Below are 12844 nucleotides of genomic sequence, written 5' to 3' on the forward strand. Positions count from 1 at the left end.
AATTTAGCTCCAGTGCATTGAGATCACCGTTCTGCTCCGGTACTGGCTCGGCTCGAAACCGCATCCCAAATGCCTCGGACCCCCGACCTCTTCGCAACTTCCACATGGCTGCCCGAACTTCCACCACTAAATCGATTGGGAGAGCCTTTCCCAATACGGTAGTAGCCTCGAAGAGGTTGTTAAGAACACCAGTGCATACTATCAAGGATCTGCGCTGGGTACTCCTTAAATTTTGAAGTAGTGCTCTATTCATGTCCAGCCTATGCGTCCAAACTGACGCCGCGTATGCGAGTCATACTCTGACACCTCGGTAAACTGACAGTTGTGTCAGCTTTTATTTATTTATCGTATCATTGCTTTTTTACCAAAAATTTATTTTTTCACTTACTAATTTGACCAAAACCTTAAATATTCGGGGGAGTATTCCACATAAAAAATTGGTAAAAGGGAGGATATATGTTCGGTGGTCAGATATAAAATATATTTATGCGTATATGTTTAATGTTGTTTTAAGTAAATAAAGAACTATTATGAATAAAAACAAAAAAATTATTATTTCTTTCAATTGCAAATATCGACTTTAGACCGAATCAGTTTTGAGAAACCATTTTACAATAGTCAGTAAAAAAAAAAATTTAATAAATTATATAAATAGTCAATTTTTGAATTTATCAAATCATAAGCTAATTATTAGGTTTTTTAAGTTATAAATAGAAATCTAATTAATTAATTTTATGTAGTTATAAATAGAACTTATCTTACAACCGGATTTATGTACGTATTTAAACTCTTTATACTTATCTAATAAACAAGTAAAAATATAGTAGAATTGCACATTCCATTACGGTGATTAGCATATATATTTACACACGCACACACACACACACACACACACACACACAAACAGCACGCGCGCTTATATTATTATATATCCGACAACAATAACAAGCAAAATTAAATTAAATTGGCTCCACTAAAATTGTAGCCGAAAAATAAAAACAGGGAAAAAAATTTAAGCTCTATTTTTAAAAAGAAACTCACTTAAATTATGTACTTGCAAAAGATTATTACAACACAACGAACTTAAAATACATATAATAAAACCGACTTAAAAAGAGTATTAAAATGTTTGAAATTTTCTTTTTATTTCAACAGTTTGACCGAATTAAGAAAAATAAGAACTTACTGAGGCTGAAACGTATGGCTGTCGAAAGAGAGGATACAGGTTGTACCACTTTCGTGGAACACCTTCGTGGTTTTAAAAGTGTTAACAGGTGCTGACCGCCTCGGAAATAAAGGTGAACACGTATAGTTAGTTATAAATGACAAGAACATATAGAAAGGATGTGTAAAGAAAGAATTCCTAAACTTTTACTTACACGTAAAAGTGTAATACTGGCACACCTTCATAGAATTGTTGAAATAGGTGACCAAATCATTTTTTGAAATTATAGATTAATTTTAAGTAACATTAATGATATTTCAAAATATTAATGATATTCTGAAGCAATGATGAAGTAATGATTAACCCTTATTTATCGCTAAAATTAAAAAGCTGAAATATAAATTAATTGAAAAAGTACCATTTTTTTAGTGTTTTTAATAGGTTTTAATTTTTTACATTTCGTTAACACTAGTAGAAATTACTAAAAAAAAAAAAAAAAAAAAAAAAAAAACTGAATAGACAGTAAAAATTACTGGATAACCAGAAGAAATTGATTTAAATGTTTGGCTAAAAAAATCTTCAGTTTTCATTTTTTTTTTTTTTTGGTCTTCAGTCATTTGACTGGTTTGATGCAGCTCTCCAAGATTCCGTATCTAGTGCTAGTCGTATCATTTCGGTATATCCCCTACATTCTACATCCCTAAAAATTTGTTTTACATATTCCAAACGTGGCCTGCCTACACAAATTTTTCCTTCTACCTGCCCTTCCAATATTAAAACGACTATTCCAGGACGCCTTAATATGTGGCCAATAATTCAGTCTCTTCTTTTAACTACATTTTTCCAAATGCTTCTTTCTTCATCTATTTGCCGCAATACCTCTTCCTTTGTCACTTTATCCACCCGTCTGATTTTTAACATTCTCCTATAGCATCGCATTTCAAAAGCTTCTAATCTTTTCTTCTCAGATACTCCGATCGTCCAAGTTTCACTTCCATATAAAGCGACACTCCAAACATACACTTTCAAAAATCTTTTCCTGATATTTAAATTAATTTTTGATGTATACAAATTATATTTCTTACTGAAGGCTCGTTTAGATTGTGCTATTCGGCATTTTATATCGCTCCTGCTTCGTCCATCTTTAGTAATTCTACTTCCCAAATAACAAAATTCTTCTACCTCCATAATCTTTTCTCCTCCTGTTTTCACATTCAGTGGTCAATCTTCAGTATTTCTACTACATTTCATTACTTTCGTTTTGTTCTTGTTTATTTTCATGCGATAGTTCTTACGTAGGACTTCATCTATGCCGTTCATTGTTTCTTCTAAATCCTTTTTACTCTCGACTATAATTACTATATCATCAGCAAATCGTAGCATCTTTATCTTTTCATATAGTTTTCATATAATATATTTTATAATATACCGCCGGGTGATAATTTGAAAAGTTACCATATTTATTTTCAACAGCTATCAGTTCCATAGTATTTCTATTTGCAGGCATGTATACCGTTCTCGGGGGGAATCTTTTTAAAATTATTTTCAAAGGGGTGGAACCCACCTTTTCCTCTATACCTCCCCCGACTCAAAAATTTTAAGTGGCAATAGTAATGGTAATGATATCTTAAATGGTAATTTAATTGCATTAATTGACAACCCGAAAAAATATAACTAATTTTGGCGAAAGGAAAATTAAAGTCCGTCCATCCCTTCGCTTGGTAGGTGCGAAAAACCATTTGGAGTAAGTTTTTCAAATGTTAACTGATGTTATAATGCTGTGTTTACTGGTATGTTTTTTCAATGCTGAATATAAAAACCCTGAAATAATGTGCTCTTTTATAGAGATGTAAATATGTTTATTTTTTTGATTTTTATCACTCATTTTAATAGCTTATGAAATAATATCATGTCCTTCAGAATAAATTGCTTTTTTTACTTTTATTTTTGAGAAGAAATTAAAAATTTAAATAAGAATAAAAATTAGTTAAAATTTAAAACAATAATAATAAATATTCTACGTTACAAAGCACGAATTAACACATTAATGCTCACCTTTAAAATAAACAAATAAATATTCGCCTAAAATTAATAATGTACGTAGCATTAACGCACGAAACAATGTATTACTATGCGCTTCAGACAACAATTAAACGATAAATACTTTGCTGATGACTAATGTTTTCATAATATACGAGTAAAAATGCTTGTATTCCCTCCCGCTACATCGTCAAGCCACAGAGCTCAAGAACTCGCGCACATATAGTACTAAAAACATACCTTTACTGCAGTGACCTTTAAATTTATGAACCACTAATTAAAAGAAGCCATCCCGTCATCAGTGTGCATTTTCTCGATGAGAAAATGCAACTCAAGAGGCACCTGTCAAGGTGTGCACCTGATGTCGCGGAGAAGGCCTGTAGTGACTTCTTTGGTATTCGACGGGTGGTCAATCCTGATTGGGGGGGGTCTAAATTTTAAGACCATGAGTATCCTGTATAAGGGGGTCTGGGAGGCAATTATGCTATATGCGGCGCCTATTTCAACGGATAGGCTACAGTTTAAAATCTATCGGGAAATATTGTTGAGGGTTCAACACCTTATACTTTAACGATAGCGGGTGGTTACCGTACGATTTCACGGGAAGCGATCTTGATGATTGCGGGCGTGAAACCGATAGACTTGATTGCGTCAGAGTGGTAATAGCCTTATGTCGCCAAGAAGTTAGGTGAGTTAACGTTTGACAAACTTCGGGAAATTGAAAAATGCTTTGTGGCAGGCCAGATGGGATGGGACTGAGGGCGCGTGTTATGCGCAATGTCTGTTTCCTGATGTTAGTTTTCGGGGCCCCTTTTAGGTATGTCCGAGTAAGTGCGTAACGTAATATTTTTCTGGGCATGGCGCTTTCCGGCACAGGCTGCAGAGGTTAGGCCTGGTGGACTTAGGAATGTGTCCGCAATGCGGATAATTGGACGATGTACATCATGTTCTGTATGTCTGTTCAAAGTACGAGTTGATACGCACGGGAACTATCTGTCGGCTCGATATTATCGGGTCGGCGCTGGATCTTCGCGTAAATCGGCGAAACCAGGTCGAATGGATAATAGTTGAGAATTTTATACACTATTTGGCAAAATAAAGTATTGCCGAGGGCATTTAGGGTGCCGCCTGGGCCTTCCCGCGTTCTTCTTTTGTTTTTTTTTGCAATTGATAAGTTTTTGTTGTTGGTTTGTTTGATTGTAATTGCGTGTTGAACTCACTCTTTTGCCTTCGGGTAGATAGTGGATTTTAGTTCATATCCATATTTTGTTTATTCAGTCTTGTTTGAGACTAACGTGAGATGTGTTTTGTTTTCAGTTTTGTTGCTTTTATTTTTAGGGATAGTAGTACACCGATGGGAATGTCACATGTGGCATCCTGACTGAGGCAACAAGGCTAGGAGATATGCCTTCTGCCGAGGTTTTGAAGATGACCTCCGCTAAAGCTCATAAGGGTTAGATAGGGAGAGGATGGCGTGGCGACCGCAACTGTTACATGGTGGGTGTCTTCCCCTGCGGGGTCAAGATGTTACATTACATTTAGAAGTGATATTGATAGATTAGTAAGACAATAAGAAATACAAAAAAATTGATCTTTCTATAAATTATAATAAATTAAATTAATATTATTATAGATATAGGAAATATCTTACAGAAAACTTACCTGAGCAATATCCTCCGGCACATCTTGTTTATTTCTAAGTACAAAAGTCAACGGTTGATAAGCAAACCAAGTAGGTCTTCTCGCCGATGTTTTCATTTTTAAGTACTCACGATTAAATTGAGTCCTTAAACAGTGTATTTTTTTCTCTATATCGATCGGAGGTAAAGACATCTGTGACGCTATAGACATCAACGACCATCTTTTAGCTAATCTGTCTTTAAATCTCGGATCGGATGTATCCCATAACGCAGGTTGATTGCGATATAACTCCACCAATCGAAGTACTTGACTTCGACTCCACTCCATATGTGAGGAGGGTGTACGCCTCCTCAACGGACTTGCTGGGCGGCTAATTTTGGAAAATTTATTAAAATAACTGTAACAAACAACAAAATATAACGGTCATTAACTTGATAAAATATTCGATCAATTATGAATTATACAAATAGTTAATAAATATCCCATTCAAAAACTTATAAAATCCGGTAATATATAAGCGTACAAAAATCAAGGAACTTACTTTTTTTTTTACTTTTCCCCCTAGATAGCGCTGTAGCAGAGCTATAGCTCTAGAAGGGAAAGTGTTGTATTGGGTCCAATTTGGGCATATACGGCTATCACCGGATCTTGAGTTTTGACACCTAAGGAATCCAAAAAACTGGATGGAAAATTTCCGGATGTTTATGTTCGTATGTACGTGTGTTCGGTGTTGGCCTCTGAGTCACCTTATATCTACAGAACTGCTGGAACGATTTTGACAAACTTGGTCAAATTACTTCTACATATGAGGCATTGATACCATTAAAATTTCAGCTTAAAAGGTCAAGGGGCTGGCTGTAGAGCAAGGTCACTCTCAGTATCTCGAAATTTAACGAAATATGACCTAAGTAAGGTCATATTTCTTTTACGCACATTTGTTAACAATTAAAAAATAACGTATTTGAAAAAAAAAGCATTCTGAAAAATCGCACCCTCACCTCAAAAAATGATTTAAACTACTGTTATGTTGTGATGTCGCAAGTAAGCGATAGAATTAAATAAATAAATAGCATTTAAAATATAAAAAACTAACTCGGTCTGGCTAGGTCTCAAACTTGTTCTCTCGGTTGACTCGATAACTGACTCCTTAAAGCCTCGCAGCTACACCAGTCTGCCGACCGCACCAGCGAAATTTGTTCTATGTAAGTTGTGAAATTATATTAGTTCAGCTAGTGCGTCTCGGCCTTTCATCCGGGTTCGAATACCAGTCAGGCGTAGCATTTTCACACCCTACAAAAATTTTCATTCATCTTATCCTCTGAAGTTATACTTAACAGTGGTCACGGAGGTTAAAAAAAAAGAAAAAAGTTTAGTTAGTGCCGACCGTTGCCGCTAGTACCGCCACATCCGCGCGTATTAAATACGGTATGCGCGCGCGCTTTAATTAGAATCATTGAATTAAATATTTTAAAGAATATTATTTTTAAATAAAATTATAAATATTCTAAATTAGGTTGTGTGTGTAAGCCGCGGATCAGAAACAATTCACAGTTGTAGAACTTTCCCGTAACGCGTTGTGTAATCTTTTAATTAATCTGGTAAAATTAAACAAATTTTAAAATTTTAAAATATTTTACAGTCTTCAAGGTTATTTTAAAACATTTTCCCTCACTTAAGAATGAGAATTAAAAGCATTACCGTATTAAATCCATTAGAACCGTATTATCTTCCAACGCTTCCGACAGTGATTTAGTGGTTGGGGGGGGGGGGGCGAACAATGAGAAAAATTCATAGTCAAACGCTAACTGTGATAACATAATAAATTTGTCTAGCATGACATGTCGTAAAATATAAAATATCTCAGAACAAATTAAAAAATGAAACATATTCATTAGAAAGTGAAAATTTACCATAACATAATTTCATATTATCACTTTTCACTGGAAATTTTTTAATTTTGTAAGTCAGATAATGTAGAAAATGAAGAGAGATAATATTTTTTAATGTAATTTCCTAGAAAATCCTATAAAGTAGACGCAATTAAAGAGAAAGCTTGTTTTTGAAGAGTAATCTTACTAGCCATTAATTAAATGGAAAAAATTGGGTTTAACATCGTATTAAAGCTTCTTCATTTCTGCGTTATCTTGAGAGTTTTAATTTATTTAAAGAATATTTGCAGGAATTAAGATAAATTACGGATAAAAAGAATCTCATTTTGTTTTTCTTTACTGTAGTATAATTTTAATGTTCCATAAGTTTGTTAATTTATTATAATAAAAAATAATAAATATATTTTAAAAAAATAATTCTTATCTTTTATTTAAGAATTTAAAAACATTTTTTCCGATGATCGACTTCTGAAGGCAGCTAAAAAAATAAGAAAGGAAAACTTCACATCGAGTATCGTTAAAGATAGGGAATTGTTTCGTACTGAATTGTTTGTATTTTAACATTATTTATGACACGTACACTACTTCATAATTTATATTAACAACGGAATTAAAAATAAGGTTATAAAGGAAACAAGGACTTCTATCTAAAAAATCCCTTTCGGCACGCCGAAAGGCGGAAGTAGATTTCACCGGTGCTAAGTAGGGGATAAAAGTTTCGGCCTTTCATCCGGAGATGCCGGGTTTGAATTCCGGTCAAGCATGGCATTTTCACGCACGCTTCAAAATAAGGTAAAACCAATTTGAAAGTGATTGGCGCAAAATTACGGCAGTTATAGTGTCCACAAGAAAGTTAAATATATATATATATATATATATATATATATATATATATATATATATATAACTTTTGAGCTGAGGTAATTTTGGGGTCTGGGGGATGTGAAACGCGAAGATATGTCGAAGTTTTCCGGAAGTCGAGACACGGTAGCCATTATAATAGGTAGCTTTCTTATGAAATCTACCTAAAAGGTAGATTCCCGACTTTAGCGGTCACCTTAACTGATATTTATATGCTTTTCTTTAACTCACTTTCGTTCCGCAGTGTAGTACACATGCACAGTAGGTAGGAATGCACGAACAATTCAGACGTATAAAGACATTTACACGTCTTTATACGAACGATTTATCTAAAATTATATTTGTATTTTCGGTATAATAAAAATTTTTTTTTTAATTCTCTCTCATTTTTTTAAATACTTTCGAGCACGTGACTCGATTTGAAAGTGAAAGCCAGTGCTATTTGACACAGACGGTGAACAAAATACCAGAGCAGCATGAAGGTGTCAAAGATATCATGAAAATAAAGTTTTTTAAGACATGCTTTTCAATATTTTTGTTTTCAATAAAATAATATGTATAAAATTGTCTATTTTCGCAAAACCACAATGAAAACCATGGAGCGCACTTTTATATTCACCATATACATAAATTCTTTAAATATGACAAAGATTTTGATGCAAAATGGAAATGATAGCTTCAATATACAATATCTAGCAAATCTCTTTGGTTGAAAGTTAAGGTGCAAAATAGAACTGATGTCGCGCCCCATGCTTTTCATTGGTCTTGCGAAATAGACAACTTTATACATATTATTTTGTTGAAAACAAAAATGTTACAATTTTTTTTTTTTTTGTAAAAATGTACAGTAGTTTCACGTTAGCGTTAAATATATTGTAATTTTATGAACAGCTGTTTCGCTATAGAACAATGAAAGACTAAGAATTCGATTGCATTCTTTCCTGATAGAAGAAATCAATATTATCAGCAGTTTCTATCAATCATTACTGTTTTTTTTTTTCAGACCGTCGTTAATTTAAATTATGAAATTACATACATACATAGTGTTATTAAAACACAGTTCGATGCATAAAAAATATTTATCATTACCTAAAGTCGCCTTTATACCTTTTTTTTAAATAGCCGCTATATTGAAACAAACAATAAAAAAACTTGAACGATAGACCAAACTCGCTTCTTAAATGTAATTGAACAATTAGTATTTTATTATATAATCTACAGTGTTAAAAAAGTTACAAAACCTTATGGAAAAATGTTTCCGTCTATTGTTGACGGTTTAACTGAGAAAAAATAGGTTACATAATGCAGCAGAAAATATTCATTGTCTCTCAATACATTAGATGTGCCAGTTATTCCCAGACCCAGAACGCCTTAACATCTCGATTCCCCCCTGAGGGGAGAAGATCCCACCTCGTAGCGTGTCCGGTCGCTACACCATCCCCTCCGTTCCCAGCCAGCAGTGGCTTTAACGGAGACATCTTCTCGCCCTCAAACTGATTGTGCCACACAGCTTTCAGTCCAGGCCCCGCAGAGATGCCACCGATGCAGATGCCCCGAGGGACATCTACATCGGTAAAAATTCACCCCGAGATAGATTTACGTGTTTATGCCTTCAGAATGAAGACAACGGACACCTGCAGCTACCACGTCACCCTGAGGAACTAAGCTAGAAACCTAACCGCGGAAAGAAGACCCCGCGCCTAGATCCAACTATTAAAGAGTCACTTTCTGAATGTCTCAGATCCGTACTAACAACCTCAACAATAAACTTTCCCACTAAAGTTTGTACATCGAAATTTAGACCTAGTTCCCTTAAGAATCCCGCTTAAACCTCAAAATGACTTTCTATCTGACTCCGTTCCGGTCTGCCCGGGAGAGGAGAATTAACGCCTACTCCCGCAAAGCGCCATCACGGAGTCCCGCGTGACATTCACCATCTTTCGCAGACCGCCGCCAAGACTCCCCTGCAAACCACCAAAGCAGTACCCAGAGAAGCCCCGCCGACAGTGTCATTAGCTCATTAGTGCCCCCGTCGGAGCGCGACCGCACCCACCGGGCAAGAATAATCCCGCCCGCCGACAACGGCCGCAACTCCGCCGACAGCCTGATTAATACATACCACCAATACATCTAACCGAGGCACGCTGCCTTAAGCGCCTACCTTCGGCCAGTTAACTGCCCAGGCGGTCCCTAGCCACCCAGGTTCCTATCACCTACTAGATCCCTTCGGCAGCCCTGCTCAGGGCGAGGAAGCGAAGGAAGCCAGCAACTATTGTCCACTCTCTACGAGTCCTCCGGTTGACTCGTAGATCCAAAACAGAGTTTACTCTCTCGAGTTCCCTAGTAACTCTGGTACGTTCAGCTTCGTACCGGGGACATATGTAAAGGACATGGTCCACGGTGTCATCGACCCTACAGTCCGGACAGAAGCCGGAATCAACCAACCTAAACTTTGCCAATTTACCCCTAAATGCACCATGTCCTCAGAGGAACTGAGTGGTATGCCGATCGGGGGATACCCAGCTAATCGCTCGCAACTCTCTAACATCGGGAAATATACCATGCGTATAACGACCTGTCAAAGAAGTGTTCCACATATCTTGCCAAGAGTCGAAACCTTGGTCTTCGATCTCACGCATACGCCCAGCAGTAAGAAGGCCACCCTTCTTTGCAACATAACGCTGGCTACGTTTCGTAGCCGAAATATCCACAGGTTTGATGCCCGCGATCACTGCCACTGCCTCTCGCGAGACAGTCCTGTAACCACCGACAACCGCTAACAAAAGAAGACGCTGAGCTCGTAAAAGAATGTCCCTATAACATTGGTACCGCAAACAATGAGCACGAATCTCTATCAAACAGCTGTACGACAAGTTCCAAGGATAGGGAATGTTGCAGATGCAGCCAAAAATGGTCGACCGAAAGTGCTAAGACTAGGAAAGTTGATCGACGTGCAAGTTGTATATTCTGTTAATTCCAAGAAGTCTGTGCGACGACTATGTAGCCAGTCTGGTCTCTCCGTCGGTAGTGTCCACACGTTATCGCTCAAGTGTTTAAAGGTGCATCCGTACAATATTCGTGTTGTTCACGTGTTTTTACTTGCAGACACTGGAAAACATGTAGCTTTCTTTCAGTGGTTCATGTCATCTGTAACGCCAGATGGAGACGAACTCGATGATTGGTTTCGGTCTGACGAGGCGTGGTTACCCCTTGATAGATACGTGAATGCACAGAAATCACGCATTTGGTGTACGGAAAATCCACATCAGCTGCGCGGACAAAAAGTGGGTGTTTGGTGTGTAGTTTCAGATAGGCGAATCTTCATGACATTTTTTTATGACACAGTGAACAGTGGCGTTACATATTGATGGTGCAATAATTTGTAAACACTATACCTGCAGACCAGCTAGAGTACACGTATTTTCAGCAGGACAATGTTACGGGTCGAACAGCCAACACTATGTCTTTCTTGGATCAGTGTTTTCATAGACAAGTGATTTCGAAGAAGTTGGGGGCCCTCGATGTCCTGATTTACTCCTTCTTGATATTTTTTTTGTGAGGATACCTTAAGGATGTTTACAAAACTCCTCCTCACACTATTCCCGAATTGCAGAGCGAAATTGAACACTGTATCACTCAATTCCTGAACAAAGGTTACAATACGTGTTTAAGAGCATGCAACGTCGAATTCAATTATGTAAATCGCATAATGGATGCCAATTTCAACTACTATTGTAACTTATTTATTTTCGCCATAAGGTTGCGTCACGTTTTGAACACTCTGTATTATAGCAGATAATATGAAAGGCTAATAAGATCTATGAAAAAATAATAAGATCTTCCAAATGAAAGGCGAAATCCTATCGCTCCAGCTTGAAAGTTGAAGCGATGGGATGTCGTCTTTCATCTGGAAGCTCCTTCAATCCCCGAGTCAGGTAAGGCATTTTTTCAAACGCTGCAAAATTTACATTTCATATTCCTACTGCACAAGCTTCGAGCTTATGCGGTGAATTAATCATCTACAAAAATGTATATAAATATAAAAAATAAAAAAAATTTGGATTTGGAAAATGTTTGTTATTTTGCTAAATGTAAAAAAAAAAGATTTAGAAATTTACTAAAAATAAAATCTTTTATATTTTATATACATATACGGGTATAAAGTAAAAAGTAAAAAAATATCCCCACACTCCAGAGAGCCTTAATTCATATTCATTAGTATCCTCTTTAAGTCGTTTTTCTGCATTTCTTTTCTTAATTTTACCAATACGCAGGTTTTTCTATACTTTCCTTTTCAGAAAAGCTTCTTTCATTTACGCAGTGTTTTTCTGTAGCCCTTCCCAATAGATATCTTGGCTAATGAGCGTAAGGAACGCTACATTTCCAAGGTAAATAACCTATTGACGTCAGAACGAAAACAGGAAATTGAAGACCGGGGCCTTGCGACTTGGCAGGTCAGGTGGAACGAATCCCCTACAGGTCGCTACACGCATGGTATATCTTCTATAGTGTCTGATTTAGGTGCAATTAGATGGGTTTTCCCCAATCTGAATATCACACAGTTTCTTTCCGGTCATGGTGTCTTTCGGGCGAGTTTGGCTAGGTTTCGTTTGGTGGATTCGAGTCGATACCGGATTGTGGGACTGATGATGTAGTGGACCACGTTCTCTATGTCTGTCCCCGATATGAGGTCGAACGTTCACGAGCTGTTAAGGAACTTGAAAGAATACATTCCTTTCTGGATATCCGTACTAGTTGGATGTTCCGCAAGGAGTTATCTATAATGGCTGGTTTTCTTCGCGCCCTTGCGGTGTGTAGGTCTGTAGAGGGAGTTTAATCGATGTATTTGATCGTGGTAGGCTCCCGGGTGACTAGGGTTCCGGCCTAGGCATTGGATTGGTTGGAGGTAGGAACACTGGCATCGTGCCACGGTTATCCTGGTATTGTTTGCGATTCGATTTGGGGCTCCCGCTGGCGGGGCTGGCCACGCTGCCGGGGTATGGTAGCCCGTGTGACCGCCGGTGGCGATCCCTGACTGTGATTTGGTAATGCCGCGCGAGATCCATGATGGGACCGGGTGGAAGTGCGGGGTTTGTCCCCGGCTCCTTCGCGGACCGGAATGAGGTTCCCCTTGTTAGGTGACCTAATTTGGCCGACTTATTTGGGTGTAGGTCTGAATTTCTATGTTGCGTAAAACATAATTTTGATTGGAATGAGTGTAGCACCGATTTAACTTACAACTCGTTCG

The 12844-nt window shown here is 37.2% G+C and overlaps 1 protein-coding gene across 3 annotated transcripts in view; it reads right to left on the reverse strand.

The window, feature by feature from the left end:
* The window catches only part of LOC142331353 (uncharacterized), a 150842-nt gene that overhangs the window by 15974 nt on the left and 122024 nt on the right, over window positions 1-12844 (reverse strand). For all 3 annotated transcript variants that reach the window (XM_075377200.1, XM_075377199.1, XM_075377201.1), the window contains exon 2: window positions 4868-5243. In XM_075377200.1, coding sequence (XP_075233315.1) covers window positions 4868-5173 — 306 coding nt within the window. In that variant the 5' untranslated portion in view covers window positions 5174-5243. The remainder of the gene's footprint in view (window positions 1-4867; window positions 5244-12844) is intronic.

Source organism: Lycorma delicatula, chromosome 10 (assembly GCF_047948215.1).
Source record: "Lycorma delicatula isolate Av1 chromosome 10, ASM4794821v1, whole genome shotgun sequence".
NCBI classification, from domain to species: Eukaryota; Metazoa; Arthropoda; class Insecta; order Hemiptera; family Fulgoridae; genus Lycorma; species Lycorma delicatula.